The sequence below is a fragment of the Muntiacus reevesi genome, chromosome 7, assembly GCF_963930625.1.
Source record: "Muntiacus reevesi chromosome 7, mMunRee1.1, whole genome shotgun sequence".
Taxonomy (NCBI): Eukaryota; Metazoa; Chordata; class Mammalia; order Artiodactyla; family Cervidae; genus Muntiacus; species Muntiacus reevesi.
Genome location: NC_089255.1, coordinates 21729953 through 21746938, shown reverse-complemented (window position 1 = coordinate 21746938; position 16986 = coordinate 21729953). Strand labels below are relative to the sequence as shown.

At 47.3% G+C, this 16986-nt stretch overlaps 1 protein-coding gene across 1 annotated transcript in view; it reads left to right on the top strand.

Annotated features, from left to right (window-relative positions):
* LOC136172319 (M1-specific T cell receptor alpha chain-like) overlaps positions 1 to 16740 on the top strand; it is a 606661-nt gene extending 589921 nt beyond the window's left edge. The window contains exons 4-7 of the mRNA XM_065941585.1: positions 11656 to 11925; positions 13954 to 13998; positions 15420 to 15527; positions 16185 to 16740. Coding sequence (XP_065797657.1) covers positions 11656 to 11925; positions 13954 to 13998; positions 15420 to 15526 — 422 coding nt within the window. The 3' untranslated portion in view covers position 15527; positions 16185 to 16740. The remainder of the gene's footprint in view (positions 1 to 11655; positions 11926 to 13953; positions 13999 to 15419; positions 15528 to 16184) is intronic.
* The last annotated feature ends 246 nt before the right edge of the window (positions 16741 to 16986 follow it).

Here is a 16986-nt window from a genome sequence, read left to right as displayed (position 1 = left end):
AAGATGCGGTTCTTGCTCGCGAGAACTTCCAGTCTTGTCAGAAAAACAAAACACCCATCTATTAAAAGTCTGTTAACAATTTATATGTGGTGCGCCAAGCAGCGTGCTGTGTACAGTCATGCATAGGACCTGGGGCCCTACTGGCTGGAAACAGGACAGTGGACAGTCCACATTCCCTGGCAGCGAGCAAGTAGGATTCCACCCGTGTTTCTGCAAAAGGACCTAAGACTGTTACCTGCTGAGATGCTTGACTTTCTCGATAACCCTTGACAGAAAGCAGCCTGACTAGGGTGAGGATAGAAACAGTAGAAGCAGGAATGAGTCAGGCGTGAGTCACCAGGAGTCTTGCTCAGCCCCAAGGAGGATGCGGTGACTCTGCGTCTCCCCGAAGCATGTTTTTAGCGTGTGCCCCAGCAGGCTTACTGAAAATGCTCTTGCTCCCACTTTTTCTGGCAAAGTGAAACATACATTTTTGCAAATGTCCCCAAGATGATGGTGCCTTCCTCTCAGGCGGGGCAGCTGAGGTGGGAAACGCCCGCTGCTGCCTGGTACCTTCAGAAACATGCACACCCACCCGGCCGAGGTAGGAGACACGTTTTTCACCAAGTGTTGTAAAGGCTCTGCTTCCCCTCCACCCCCTGCAGGAGAAGTAGCCAGAGGCTGTTTGTTGACGGCTGTGATGAGGAAAATGGAGGTGCTGGGTAGCAATGGGGCTGAAGCTGCTCCAGCCATTACGGGATCTCCCTCCAGTGCTCTGAGCACCCATCCCAGGAAAAAGGTTAGGGTCAGCCTTCCCGGGTTCCCAGCATTTAGAGCTCCTGGGATGTGAGTGTGTCCTCTGTGAGAGGTGGGCAAAGCCAGGACCTTTTTGTAATGCACTTACCCAGAGTGTGATTATGGAAACAGAGTCACTTTTGGAAATGGGACTCGAGTGCTGGTCACACCAAGTAAGTGAGCTGGGGTCCTCCTGGGCACATGACCCTCTCCCCCGCCCCTCGATGCTCCTACCCCATAGGTGCTGGACAACTTACGTGCGTGGGAGTAGGAAGGGCATGTCCTCCATCAATGCCACACCTAACATTCTTAGAAAGTCACTGCTAAGAAGCTTTGTGTCTAACCTTTGTGTGCCCCTTGTTGCTTTCTCTCAGCATCTGCACTGACAATATAATATAAAATCTCCTTTGCCTCCACTCTGGGAGCACTTGTGTTTGACGAAAGAGTAACAGAGTCAGACTCTGCTGTGGCCCCAGGTAAGCAGGCAGTACTGGTGGTGATGCTGCTACAAGGGAGTTGCCGCCTCATTTCTCCACTGACAGGAGCGTGTGTGTTCTCCTGAGTAAACCAAGTGTGGCGCTCTCCCAGTCCCATCACTGCCCCTAGCTTCAGGGGCCCTGGACAACTGTGGGAGATTCCTGCAACTCTGGGCATGTCGGCTAGTGTTTCCCTGGATTGTTGCCTCAACCACTGGGGCAACAGGTAGAGGGAGGTCATGTGAGATGGGTTTTAGCAAGGGCTTTCCTTGCTGTGTGTATCAAGAGGAAATGATGAACTTATATTTGGAAGAGCGACCAAGCTTGTTGTTCACCCACGTGAGTATTATAGAAAGAGCCAAGGGATATTCTGTAGACAGAGGATATATGATGGAAGGATACGGCAATAATGAGGGAGTCTATGATTGGTCTGCTCCGTCGTTAGAGAGCCCATTGTTGTCTGGGAGTAACCTACCGTTGTGTCAGGTCTAATGAAATGACTGAGGTTGTGCTGGACAAGGGTTTTGCATGGTGTGTGCAGAGGACAAATCCCTGAGGGTTGAGAAAAAAGGCTTCACTCTTGGTTAGGTTTCTGAAGCAGAACTATCTTCTTGGCAGCCAAGGGGTCCATCTTACCCCTCAATTCTGTGGCTGAGAATCTCTTACCATGTTGTCTTGGATCCATGAGATATCTGTCCCAGGCAAGAGCATCCCAGTCAGAATGCTGAGGCACCTTGGAGTGTTAGAAAGGACGGTGGAACAGGGACAGGTCTCCTCTGGCCGCAAAAAGCTTCATCCCTCCCTCAGTGGAAATCATTGCTGGAAACCACTGTACTATTAGCTACTATTTACTGAATGTCTGACATGTACCAGTGACTGTTCTTCATAGAATTTCTCATTCAATGCTCACACCCATCCTAATGCTAGGTAGCTAGTATTAGGCCCATTTTACAGATGAAGAAACAGAGGCTTGAAACAAATAACTCGCCCAACCCAACATCATACAGCTAGGAATGACAGAGCTAGAATTTAACTCTAATCTATTTGACTCCAGGGCCTTACTATTAACCAGGCCACTACACTGCTACCACTGTCCCTCCCTTCTGTGAAGGAAGATCACAGACCTCAAAGGCTACTGGTCTGGTCCTTGGTTTGCCCAACCCAAGCCTTGTTGCCATGGTAACCATGGCAGCCTTGGTCCCAGGACTCATCATTTCTGAAGAGATGAGTAAAGTCATTGAACTGGGTTGGCAGAATGTAGGCATGGCAGGGAGAGGAGTAGAAACCTAGGGGGACTCGTTATTGGGCATAAAGTAACACAGAAAGAAATTTATCATCCAAACCTTGGAACAGGCTATTTAAAAGCTCTGTTCCCAAGAGTGAAGGCTGTATGGGGGAAGGAGGGGGCAAGGGCCACCACCCTGGGTGGCAGAGAGCAGTATTTGTACTGCATTGTAGCAGGGTGTGGACACAGGCGGCAGAGCACTCATTTTGGGGAGTGGAACAAGACTCCAAGTGCATCCAAGTAAGTGCCCAACCTTAGACTCCAGCCAAAAGCGCAGAAAGTCCCTACTCTGCTTTCTTGGATGTTGAGTCTGCACTTCCCGAACTAATTTCTCATGCTTCTCCATGAGGTTTGAATATTTTGAAATTTGAATTCCCAGCCACAAGCTCAACAGTGGTTTATTTTCTAAATGTAGTCATTGCCAATGGGGCCTGGCCTTTTCATCATTACAGAGGTAGACTCTTTTGCTATTTCTAGATTCCTTTGAGACAAAAGACCTTTATTGGAAAAGAAATCATGACCGATTATGCCAAAAAAATTATTTTTGTTACCATTTAATTTTCATGAAAGGTGATAAGTTAAATTTCCCAAAGACCATGGGCATGGGATACACTCTCACAAAGCTCCATGTCTAGTCAAGAGACATGGGAAGGACTTAAGGCCTAAATAATGCAATAAAAACAATATTGAGTTTAAAAAATGGACCCATACAGTACTTAAAAGATAAATGAAACAGTCTTAATAAAAGAAGATAGCAGGATTGCATTTAAAATGAATTAAAATATTGAGAGGGCTTTCATTCAACAAATATTTACCAAATAACTATTATTGGGGTGACCAAAAAGCTCGTTCAATGCAGGAGACGTAAGAGACATGGGTTCTATCCCTGGGTTAGAAAGATCCCCTGGAGTAGAAAATGGCAACCTGCTCCAGTATTCTTGCCTGGAAAATCCCGTGGTCAGAGGAGCCTGGCAGGCTACAGTCCACGGAGTCAAAAAAGGGTTGGACACAACTGAGCAACTGAGCACACACAAAAGGCTCATTCGGGTTTTTCCATAAAGATCTTACAGAAAAACCTGAACAAAATTTTTGGCCAGCCCAATACATTCTAAGCACTATAGAAGGAAGGAGGGAGGAAGGGAAGGATAGAAGGGAGAGAAGGAAGAAAGGAAAAGGCAGAGTCTCTGTCACCCAGCATCTCCCAATGGATAGACATCCATACAAATAGACAGTTAAAGACAGTGTCACCACACTGCAGTGGAAGTACACACAAGTTGCGATGGAATAGCAGAAAGGAAGGCATCCTGACCCCCTATCCTAGCTGCTTGGTACTTTCATCCATCCTGCACTGCACCGTAAGCTCCGTGAGGTTGAGACCCTCTCTCCTTCATCCTTACACCTCCACACCCCAGCACCACGCCTGACATATCACCAAACAAATGATTGTTGAAAAATGCCTTTAGCTAGAGAGGTGGGGAAGACTTCAGTGCAGAGGTAGTAACTGTCTAGAATCTTTTGGTTTAGACAGTAGCAAGTATTCTCCAACAGAGTTGCTAAATTTCAAAACCAAGAGATTGCAGAATCCATCTGAATGTGCATGGGTGGGTGAGAGCCCATTTCTTGAGGGAAAACTTCCTCCATATTTGTCCGTTCATTTGTGCACTCACCGAAGCCTCTTCCCTGCCCTGGGTCAGTTCATGTTGCCTTTAGAAAGCCTGAAACCCCGTCATATTTCTAAAGAACCAGAGTTCAGAGGTATAAGAATTGCACCACCCTGCTAGGGAAGTAGCACAAGTGGAAAATCCTATGGTAGCAAAAAGGAAAGTGGTCTAGTGATAAATACTTGAAGTATATGACTCTACTTGAGACACCACCCAGGACAGAAAATTTTCTCCATTAGGACCAGAATCTCCTTTGAAGCACACAGCTCTAAGGTATGTAGGAAGGTGTGTGGAAAGAAAACCAATAAATTCACATTTGGGCAAGGCTTTCAAGTTGCCATTGTTCCCAGTAGGTAAACCCTACAAAGTGTTGGGGTGATGTGGTCTTGCATGATGACTGCGTTCATATCTGCCCTCGAGCCATTCCTGACAGTGCCAAGAAAATTTGCTACATAGCTGACTATTGTTCAACAATTGCCCGAATAGAATGAAGCTGTTTCATAATGATTAGAAAGAAATAATCAGCATCAATGAGACCCCTAATTGTGTCCAGTAGGAGTTGGTAGGAGAACAAACAGACTCAGAACATGAAAGCTTAAGGATAAAATTAGGCTGAAATTTAGGAAGAATTTTAAATTCTTTGAACTAGAAAAGGAACTTCCGGGGAATGTATATCTAAACCTGTACATGTTCCACAGAGTTTAATGGATGTTTTAAGAAAAAACATTATTGGATCAAATAAGTTTAATAAGCTCTAAATTTCTTTATTGTAAGACCTCTCAGAACCTTTAAAATGCTAATTTGCATTGTCAGGCTTCAGGACTGAAAATAGAGTATACAGCATTTTCCAAACTTCTTTGAGCTTAGAATCTTTCTTGCACAGAAATTTAGGACTAGAGTTCTGTGAAATTCTCACTGAAAAGGACTTGTCTAAACCACTCTCAAACTGGAGATTTTTTTTTTTGTTCCCATATGAACGTTAACCCTAACCTTAGAACTTTCCAGAGAACTAGATTTTTGGGCCCCATCTGCAACTCACTCCTGATTCTCACAACCTTCACAATTAAGCAGTCCTCCTTGCGCACTTTATGGGACTATTCCTATGGCAATATTAGTCTGTGTCTGCCCTCAAGAAGTAATGGAACCACTTTCTAATAGGAGCACTCTCATAGGCCTCCCTTCCATGATTAGGTTGTACTCAAGGTTTTCCATCTATTGCCAGTGCTGTGAATTTTCCCTCAAGATTCATTTCCCAATTAATCTCTGGTTTTTCTCCAGACTCTTTCAGTTTTCTTTCCTCACTTTCAGTGTGGAATCTAGAATGGGCATCCACCCTCCAGAAAGAGCCTGACCTACTCAAGGCTGGCTGGGAGAGAAAGGTGTATGAGGTTGTTACACAGAAAGCTCAGGATTAGGACTTGGTGAGCCAGACTTTTCTCTTGTGCTAGAGAAAGGGGGATTTTGAAGAAACCTGTAAAACAGACAACACGAGTCATTGCTAGCCCTGCCAGGGGCCAGAGTTCTTGTAAAGCATCCTCCTAGTGTGTATCGTCTGGTGGCTACAATAAGCTGATCTTTGGAACCGGGACCAGGCTGACTGTACACTCCCGTGAGTATGACAGTGTGAATGACCAAGGCAAAGTGATTGACCATTTGTCTGCGAGAAAACCAGCAATAATTTATGGCAAACTCGAGGATATGTGGAACACTCGTTTTCATTTCTACAAACTCTCTGGTAACTTGAAATGTTCCCATTTCTCATGTTAAAGATAGCAGTGCCAAGAGCCAGCTGGGTAAATGAAAATCTGAGCAGAACAATTTACGGAAACATAAAAAGAGTTGCAGATACTTGGTGCTTTCAAGCGAAACGGATCATATCAGCACCAGATAATCTGAGCATTCAGGAAATTAGCTAAATGCTCTTGGGGGAAAGAGATGAGTTAATGGCAAACACAAATTCTCTTTTATTGCAGCAGGTAGCTAAATTCCCTGGATGGACTAATGAGCATAGTGTGGGGATAGCTGCTCACAGAATCTTTCTCTCTGAGATTGAGTAGAATTTTGAACTGCTCCCAGGGTAAAAATGACCCAGACCCCTATGTGAATGGCAAATACGACAAGATATGGAGGCAGGATGGTGTGGGATTCACAGCATAGCTTAGGAGGCTAGCAAACCTTGGGGGGAGTCTAGATTTGTCCTCTCCAGCTAATTAAGTCTTCACCTTCTCAAAAGAAAAATAAAAATTAGCACATCATAATATGAGATAATGCTTGGCAGATAGCAAGTAATCGATAAATGACAGGTTTTCTAAATAATATTAATGATAATTATCATCATCATCATGAAGGCTTTGTTATTCGAAAGCTTCATTATTGTAATGGGAAAGGGGAACAATTTCCATGGGAAATAGGAAACCTATGACACAAAAGCCAGGGTCCCTTCTCAGATGGTACCCTCAGAGCCTGGTAGGTTCCAGCAGGTTAATGTCAGGACGGTTATTGCAAAGACCTTACTCTCGGTGGAGATACGGCACTTTTAAGTTAAACTTTGGAGCAGGGACCAGCCTGAGTGTCCAACCAAGTAAGTAATGTGGGGCAAAGGTGGACATTGACAGCTAATTCTTCTTTGTCTGAGATGCCCAGTTGAACCCAGGTGCTTTCTTTTGTTGAATCCCAAAAGGTTCTCTCCACCCATCCCAAAACATCCTCTCATCCTGCTCTCAATGCTCAGCAAACACCCTTGGACCAGAACCTGAGAAATCATGAGTTAGATGATGGGCAAGGAGTCCTGGACCTTTCACGAGAGGATCCAAGACACTGTTGTCCTGAGCAGGGGGTGTTTTCTACTGAATTCTGTGTTTACGGAAATCAGAACCTCCAATCCAGAGCACTACAGCAGGATGGGGCAGAAAGAAAAGGATTAAGAGACAAAGACTCAACACAGAAGAGCAGAAGGTCTAACTCTAAAGAGTGTGATCCTCTGTCCCCTCTGAGAGACCAGTGTTTCTCACTGAAGTAGGAGGCAGGGCCAGTGAGTTTCTGTAATGGTATCCCCAGCAGTGTGAATACAGGAGTGACCAGTAAACTCACATTTGGGAAAGGAACCCAAGTGTCCATAATATCTGGTGAGTCATTCCAGGTAGCACCATTTGCAACCCCATGGACCAGTGTCAGTAACCTTTTCTCTGGGGATCTTATTACTATGGCAAGGCTAACTGTGAGTGTTATAACTGTCTTACAGAGGCCTCTGTGAATGGAAAAGGCAACACTATTGATCTTGAAAATCTGTGTTTCTCTAGGTCAAACACATTAAAATTTGACTTTAATCATTCAACAGATAACTTTAAATGCCTTCTGTGTGGCCATCACTCTATAAAATGTGAGACTGAGTATGAATATCTAAGATAGATGCCTGAACTGTCTCCAAACAGTATAAAAACTAGTCAACGGGACCGAGATATTGTAAATTTAGCAACCTGAAAACCATTTTTGTATCAACCAGCTGATGATGTTAACAGGCACGGTAGAGATTCAGAGAAATGGGGTCCTGGATGAAAAGTTGGCCTACGTGGAAAAGGTTTTATGAAGTAGAAAGAATTTGTTGAGGCTAAAGGATAAATTAAGATCTATTGGGGCAAAGTAAGGAGATGAGGGGACTTCCAGGCATAAGAAACACCAAGAAAGAGGGCATGATCTCAGGAATGAACAAGGCATGTGCATTTTGACCAAGTAAACACTCTGATAACGAAGTTAGATGGAGAGAAAGCCAAAGATGTCTTCAGAGACAATGGAGAAAAGGAATGCTAGAGCCTTCAGGATAATATAGGCCATTAGGGCCAAGACCAGCCACTGGGAAACAGGGAAACAATTCAGAAATGCAGACCAGAGGTGAAGGCAAAAGAGGCCAGCTCTTCCTATGGACAGCTCATGGCCTAGACCACCCCACTTTGTTGCTCAATGGACTGTAAGAGCACATCCGTCAGAGGAGGGGGAACCTAAGGCTTTTTGTAATGAAGACAGTGAGAGTGAGATGGAGGTGTTGCCTCCCAGATGCAGTTTGGCAAGGGAACCAGAGTCTCCATTACTCCAGGTATGCCTGTGAGGGTTCACTGCTTCCTGACGCTCACGAGGGCCTCAGTGGGACTCAAACTCAAAGTCAGTACTGCTCACTCACATTTAGGGTTCCTGGTGCCCAACTTCCAAACACAGATTTGGTGGTAAGGGGGCTTTCCATCATTGCTGTGCCCTGGGGATCTTAGGCACTAGAGCCTTGGAACATGTGCTTCTGTGGTTAATTCTGAATTAAAATGAATGGTGAGGATTTAGAAATAGCTGGACTTCCACACTGAAAAGTTGATCCAGTCTTGCTAAGCCTACCTGCTGAGATGTCATCAGTGGCAAGAGGCATTTATCTTACTAAAGTGGAACAGGATGTTTCTCTCTCAGGGCTCTGGCAGATGGACCCCTAAAGACCTCCAAATTAATAATGACTCATTCTTTGTTTTCAGACAAAAATGTTTCATTGAGGCACCTGGGGATAAAAGTAAAAGGGGGCTTTATTTATTAAGGACTTCTTCTTTAGTATTTATTTTTATTTATTTATTTGACTGCGCCAAGTCTTGGTTGTGGCACACAGTATCTTTAGCTGTCCCATGCGAACTCTTAGTTGTGCCATGTGGGATCTAGCTCCCTGATCAGGGATCGAACCTGGACTCCCAGCACTGGGAGCTCATTCTTAGCCACTGGACTGCCATGTAAGTCCCTAAAAGAGGGCTTTAAAAAGTCAAGTTTCAGGATAAATATCCAGGTTTTTTGACCAAAAAGTCTAATTAGTAGAAATTTTCCAAATCTGACGGTCACTAGGCTGTTTATTTATCCCACAATTATTTCTTGAGCACCTAGTATATGGCAAAGACTAGGGACACAGTAGTGATCTAGGGACGGGTCCTAGTTGTCACAGAACTTATATTCCAGGGAGCCAGGGTGAAGAGTTTTATCCAGCTGTGTTCATACCGGGCATATACAGGACTTGAGAGAGGAAATTCAAGCGCTCCAAATCGTGGCAACCACCAAATGCTGTGCCACAAAGTATGGACATTATCCTATAGGCGATAGGAGTCTCTGGAGTATTTTGAACAGAAAGTGACTCGATCAGTTCCATGTTTTAGACAGGTCATTTGGATGATGAGCTCAAAGAAAAGACTGAAGTGGGGGGAGCAGAAAAGGGTGAGTAAGAAGGAAACCAGGGGTAAGGAAGCCAGACAGGAGAAACAACAGCAAAAATGCACATGGGGAAAGCCCACGGGTATCAAGTGGTAAAAACGAGAATTGAGAGAGGCTAAAAATCACCTCAATTCTCTGACTTCACTAACTGCTCTTTCATTTTGATCTCTCACTAGCAAAGTTGAGCAACAATAAGCCTGCCCTGGTATCACCCTCCACGGACCTCAGCTGACTTTAAGTCTCACTCTCAGCCCCTGCAGCCTTTCCTCGTGGTCTGTGGCATTGCACCCTCCAGACCAATGCCGTCTGATAGAATTTTCGGTGACAATGGAAATACTCTGTCAACCTGCACTGTCCTACACTGTAGGCATCAGCCACATGTGGCTACTGGGGTCTCAAAATGAAGGTTTAATTGCTAATTGATTTTTTAATTTTACTTGATGTTTGTTGTTGTTGTTCAGTAGCTCAGTTGTATCTGACACTTTGTGGCCCCATAGACTGCTGCACACCAGGCTTCCCTGTCCTTCCCTATCTCCCGGAGTTTGCTTGATGTTGGTTAGTGTAGCTAAAGACTATCACACTAGACAGCATGGTCTAGACCCTCTCCAGACTGACAGCCACTGGCTCTAGGATCTGAGTGAGAGTTTAACCAGGACTCAAAGTCAGGTATCTGGCCCCCATAACGACCCCTTTCTCCCTCTGAGGTCAACCTGTGTCTGGTGACAGCTTTCTTGAGGCCACATTCTCTCAGCACCTCCACACCCTCCCACATGGGACCTCTCTGGTCCCACCCATGACTCCCACTAATGACTGACACATCCACTGGGGTGTGGTATTAGCTAATGGCTTCTGGTCTCTCCCCTCCCAGTAAAAGATTTCTGCCGTAAATCCTTAACCCACAGTGATGTCGTCCTCTTGGGCACATGGAGATTGGAGGCGAATCCTTTGAAGCCAGAGCTTTGGGTGTCGCTTACATGTGACCATGGACAACCCCACCCATAGGCAGCTCCGCCTTGATTCAGCATCCCAAGGCCATGCCAAGGGTTGATTCCCCTGGTTTTCATCCAGATGGATATTTGCATTTCCAAGGCCACCCTGACTGGCTCAGCACACGGGGTGCGTCATGTATCACTGGTCTGCAAGATTTTGCCTGTGTGGTGAGAAGCTAGGGGAGCAGAGAACCACGGCCCCGGAAGCTGCCATCCCAGCCCTGCTGTAAACTTGCTGGGTGGCCCCAACGTGTTAATCCTCCTAATAAACCTCTGCTTCCTCCTCCAAAGGCAGGAGGTATGAAAGAATAAACCCTGAGGGTAGCTTTAAAAACACAGAATCCCATGAAAATACTGAGGAGTCATTCTCAGCACTAACGAAAAGCCTCCAGCCGCTCCTTGCTTTCCCCGGACGAAAGAGCAGAAACTGTATTACTGGGTAGCGCAGTTATCATGGCAATCGCCTGGTAGTATCAAGAGCTGCAATTACTAAAATTATTTCAGTTTATTAAGTATAACTTTACATGGAGAAACTCTCACGGCTTCTCAGAAGAGCCTGGTCAGGAAAAGAATGAGGCAATATCCCCCACTTGACAGATGAAATTCCTGAGACTCAAGGAGCTGGTGTGAATTGCTCAAAGCCTTGTAGCTAGTAAATGGGAGAGCTGGGGCTTAGACACAAGGGTTCTGATTTAGAGCCTAAAGCATTTATCAGTGAGAGAGATCTCCTGGTGATGTGGCCTATCTTCCAAGTTCATGTCAGCCTATTACAAACATCACACTCCTGTCAACACCAGCCCAAGACAGGGAGACCACCCTAGACTCTCAGACATATGGCTTGCTTTGCTGGGTCTCTTTTCTCTGCTTGCTTTGTCCTGCCAGAACTATGTTGTTGCTTCCTAGGCCTTCTGAGCTTTTGAAAAAGTTCCTATTAAGTAGAAAAATGGGCAGCATCCTTAAGTAGCCCTGCATTGCTAGTTTCCTTGAATGGTAGGCAGGGCCTGGCAGAATGTGTTCACTGACAGCCTGGCCTCTTGGCCAGGACCTGTAGTTTGTGCCTGTCCCTGAGCCCCATCCGTTGTGAGCAGATGGTTTCTAGGATGTTCTTTCCCACCTCAAACCTGAGAATGTGACTTGCCAGCCCCATAGAGCCCCATTCTTGCCCATCACTGGCATCTGGACTCAGGCCTTGGTTGGAGCAAGGAGGAAAACAACCATCTCCTAACCTGGGTCCTTTTGGTCCACAGAAATCAAGGACCCCAACCCCACTGTGTACCAGCTGAGAAGCCCTGAGTCCAGCGACACTTCTGTCTGCCTGTTTACCGATTTTGACTCTGAAGTCCAGCTGACAAAAATCACGGGGAGCAAGTGGAACATGATGCACAAGACAAATAGCACCGCGCTCGACATGGAGATCCTGGGATCCAAGAGCAACGGGATAGTGACCTGGGGAAACACCAGCGATGCTGGATGCAAAGACACCTTCAGCGAGGACATTTTCGTAGCCCCCAGCGATGGTGAGTGCAGCCTGGGTTCTGCTCTAAGTTGTCTCCTCCATCGACAGGCCCATTTGTGCCCAGGGCTCAGGTGTGTGACATCTAAAAGCTGCTCTGATTGGTGGTCTCAACCTCATCAACTGTCAGCAAAGACCCCTCCCTTCTCATTCCTGAGCATCAGGGAGCCCCATCCAGGCAGGTCACAGAACGTCCTAGATAAATAGCAGAGGGAGAAGAATCTGAGAGCGCCAGGGCCCTGAAGCTCACCCTCTCTGAGCCCCACCCCCTGCCTCTGCTCAGCCCCTCACTGCTCCTCCAGGCTCCAGTGTGCTTCTCCCAGATCCCTCCTTTTACTCCTCCCTCTCGGCCAAAGGGCTTCCCAGCTCCTAACCTCATTCACTCATTCACTCAGCAATTGCTGATTGTGCCTGTACAACATGCCCAGTGCTGCCATGGAGGAAGAAATGTATCCGATGAGGGCTCTGCTCTGAGTAAGCCCCATTCCAGTTGGGGGAGACCAACCATCAACAAGCAGAAATCTAAAGAACTCCAGATTATCATACTTGCTTTAACTTGGAGTTGGGGAAATAGCCACCCTACGGACAGAAGTCAGAGAAGGGCCCTCTGGGGAAATGCTATCTGAGCTGAGATTTCAAGGTTAAGGAGGTACCAGCCATAAGAAGAGAAAGGACCTTATAGAGTCAGGAGCACAGTGAGAAAGGCCAAGGGAGGAGGAGATGAGATGGAAGAGATAGGCCAGAACCAGATCACAGAGCTTTGCCCGTCATGAGAGGGAGACACTGTTTGGGTAGTGAGGAGCTATTGGTTGCCTATAAGCAGGCAAATGACACTCAATTTACTTAAAAAAAAGAAAGAAAGAAAATCATCCTGGGCGTCCCCGGTGGCTCAGTGGTAAAGAATCTGCCTGCCAGTGCAGGGGACACAGGTTCCATCCCTGTTTGGGAAGTCCCACATGCCAGGGAGCAGCTAAGCCCCGTGTGCCACAAATACTGAGCCTGTGCTCTAGGGCCCAGGAGCCAAAACTACTGAGGCCATGTGTCGCAACTATTAAAGCCTGTGCACCCTAGAGCCCGTGCTCCGCAACAGGAAGCCACCGCAGTGAGGAGCCTTGGCACCAAAGCTAGAGAGTAACTCCTGCTCACTGCAACCAAGGATGTCTGGCACAGCCAAAATAAATAAACCATTTTTTTTCCCAATCACTCTGACTAGAGTGGGAAATGGATTGTAGGAGCCAAGCGTGGATACAGAAAAGAAGCTCATGCAGCAGAGAGAGGATGGAGGCCAGGATGGGGTTGTGGCAGGGGAGTTATTTATTTGATATTTTGTTTTTTTATTTATTTAACTAAGGCATTGGGCCTTAATTAGGACATTCGAACTCTTAGTTGCAGCTTGTGGGATCTAGCTCCCCAACCAGGGATAGAACCCAGGCCCCCTGCATTGGGAGCACAGAGTCTTGGTCACTGGGCTATCATGGAAGTCCCTGTGACAGGGGAGTTAAAAGCTCAACACTATTTGGGATTCAAAGCTAGAACCATGCAGGGTCGAAAAGGAAAACGGGAACTGAGGAAGGTGGCTGGGTTTTCTTTCTGAGCAGCTAGGCCAATGATGATGCCATTTACTGAGTCAGAAAAAACAAGCAAACGGATTTGGGGTACGGGGGTCAAAACCTTGTGGAACAGATGAAAGCATCTATACCCCTTATGGCACTTCTCACAGTGTCTGTCTTACTTCCTCTATCAGACTCCAGACTGGAACTCACCCAAGAGTGGAGTCTGATGGCTCCTTGTGTCATGTAACATGCACTTAGCACAACCAGTATTAAGTAAATAAAATGGTGCCTAGAAGCCAGGGTGCTGGTCCTTCGAGGGTCAGTGGTGGCCCCAACAGGTGCTCATACGGGACAAGTTCCTTCCAGATCTCTCCACGAGGAGGCACAGAAAAGCTGGAACCATTCACCAGCCCAACTTCTGGGGTGGGAAGTCAGAATGCTCAGGACTCTAAGAAAAATGTCTTTATTTCTCCTTCTAGGTATCGCCTGTAATGCCAAGCTGGTAGAGAAAAGCTTTGAAACAGGTAAGCGAGGGATCCATCCTGGCTTCACACAGGTCTGGGGAGACGATGAACCCACAATCACCCAGACAGGATAGAGGCAGTGTGAAGGAACATGTGGATCTAGGAATGAAGTTCTAAGGAACAAGAACAGGAGTTCAAGCCCGGTTCAAAGCTGCCTGGGGGACATTCTTGAATCCCTAGATTCCCCTCACCATCTCTAATTTTCTTCTCCACTCTAAGAACTTCGAGGATACGTCTAGTTTTGCAAGACCAGTGACTTACTCCCAGGCCTCTATATTCCTTTCAGTGGATTCCTCCACTGTCCACAGAGATCAAGAGAGTTTCTGGGTGGCCCAGCTGGGAAATCTCGGACCTGCTCACATAAAGCCCTAGACTAACCCAGTCTTCCCAAGGATGTTCTCCCTCCATAGCCTGGGGGTTTTGCCTACTTTCAAGAAGAGCAGCAGAACTCATGTGGGCGGTGACCTTGGCTCTCAAAGATCCCCACTACTCCTCACCACCTACTCTGGGCCCACGTTCATTTCCATTTGAGTCATTTGTACTGAATCATCCCTCTTCAGCTTCCTTTCTGGCTCCTGCAATGCGGGAGACCTGGGTTCGATCCCTGGGTCGGGAAGATCCACTGAAGAAGGAATAGGCTACCCACTCCAGTATCCTTGGGCTTCCCTTGTGGCTCAGCGCGTAAAGAATCCACCTGCAATGCGGGAGACTTGGGTTCGATCCCTGGGTTGGGAAGATCCCCCAGAGAAGGGAAAGGCTACCCACTCCAGTATTCTGGCCTGGAGAATTCCATGGTCTGCATAGTCCATGGGGTCGCAAAACGTCGGACACGACTGAGTGACTTTCACTTTCACTTTCATCCCTCTTGTGATTCCGCCACTAGATTCTCACTAAGGGGCCCAGACCCAGGGTGTTGCGTGTGCCAAGTTCTGAGCATCCACCCTCCCCACCCACTGAGAGGCTCAGCTCTAAAACTGAGAGTAAGGCTGTTAGTGTTTCCCTTTGGAAATGAAATGCTGCTGACCCTGGTGCGTGCGCGCTCACTCACTCAGTCGTGTCCGACTCTTTGCAACCCCATGGACTGTAGCCCATCAGGCTTTTCTGTCCATGGAATTTTCCAGGCAAGAATACTGGAATGGGTTGCCATTTCTTACTCCAGGAAATCTTCCCAATCCAGGGATCAAACCCACATCTCTTGCATCTCCTGCATTGGCAGACAGAGTCTTTACCACTGTGCCACCTGGGAAGACCCTGTTGACCCTAGAGGGATGTACAGATATGTTTATGAGGGGACGTGCACCAAAGCCCAAAGGGAGAGGCAGATGGAGGCGCTGAAGCCCACCATACTCCCCACCCTGCTTTCAGTGTCGCGAGGGATGTGCAGACCTGCGCCATGACTGCTGTGGCTCTTGTTTTTGCAGATATGAACCTAAACTCCCAGAACCTGTCAGTGATCGGTTTCCGCATCCTCCTCCTGAAGGTGGTCGGGTTTAACCTGCTCATGACGCTGCGGCTCTGGTCCAGTTGAGGTGAGCTGACATCTCAGCCAGGTGGTGGGGCCCTGGGCACAGGTCCCCAAGCTCTGAAAAGGAACTTCCCCCAGGCTCTTGCTTTTAGGTCCTAAGTCTGGACCCACCAGACTCCTCTATTCCTGTTAGTGGTTCCTCTTGTTAATAGCAATAGCCCAAAACACTTAAGAAACACAACACACTCCTCGGGTGACGTTGGTCACCTCCTTTGAGCCACATCTCACCTACAAAGTATGAGGAACAGTTGTTATTATCCTCATTTTGGGAATGAAGAAACTGAAGCCAAGGAACATCAAGGCCACACAGTTAATGAGTGGAACTTAGGAGACATTTAGGACCTGGACTCATTCAAACCTGTGCCTTCTATTGTACCCCATGCATTGCAAATCTTATGGGGCCCCCCATTCCTTTCCTCAGGTCCTCTGGCCCCAATGTGGTGAGGCAGTATTGTATTTGTTATCCACCCCAATTCTGACTAGAATCTCCAGACCCTTTCCCCCAGTGTCCCAGGTCATCCCACTGACAAGAGCATCTCATCAAAAAGAACTCTGGGTCCATCTGCCCCTAGAACGCTACAAACAGAAGCATCCTCATCACATCCCTAACTGTCCTGCATCTCATCACTATGCAGCCTGACCCTGTTCTTCCTCATCCCAGGTCACCGACAGCCTGAGAGCCCCGTGCTCCCTCGCCCCTTGCTCCTCGTCGCCCTTCCTCTCCCTCTCCAAGCAGAGAGGCGCACTCTCTGCCCCTGTGGATGAGAAGGCTCCCTCCTCCTCTCTGACCTGGCTGGCCATACCACCAACTGGATCCTCCAGATACTGGCGATCAAGATGCTGACAAGCTGCCCAGCACAACTGCCACCCACTCTGTTCCTCACTGCTGCTTGTCACTGCCTGGCATTCTCGGCAAAGTCGGGGGGCTGCTGCAGCCTCTCCTGGCTGTAGGGACACTCCCTCCCCACCCCCAACCCCCAGAGGCTGCCTCTGATGTCCCACTGGATGGTGGATCCCCAGTGGGTTCTCTTGGGTTCTAGCTCTCAGAGAATGTTGTGTGGTGTTTATATTTTTTACATAGTGTTCATAAAAAAATATATATCACCCTTTTTCCCAAGATGTGGGGAAAAATTATCTTTTCATGATCTAGGCCCTGCTCTGCTGTGTATTTGAGCCACATTGTATATTCTGCTGCCAAGGCTTCAATAAAAGCGATTTGGAAGAGACTGTGCTCCTGTTTGACTGAGTTTGGTCCGGGTCATTTTCAGCTTGCTGTGGATCACTAGCTGGGCAGAAAGAAACCAAGCCGTCCACCCATGAGGACATACGGCAGGCCTAATTCAACAAGCTGCTTAAGTCCACCTCTTCCTGGAAAAACCTCTAAAGAATCCCACTGAGAAGGCTGTGCTGGGCCAGGCAAACCCACTTAAAAGCCTGGGTCCCTGCTCTTCCACTGGGCAACC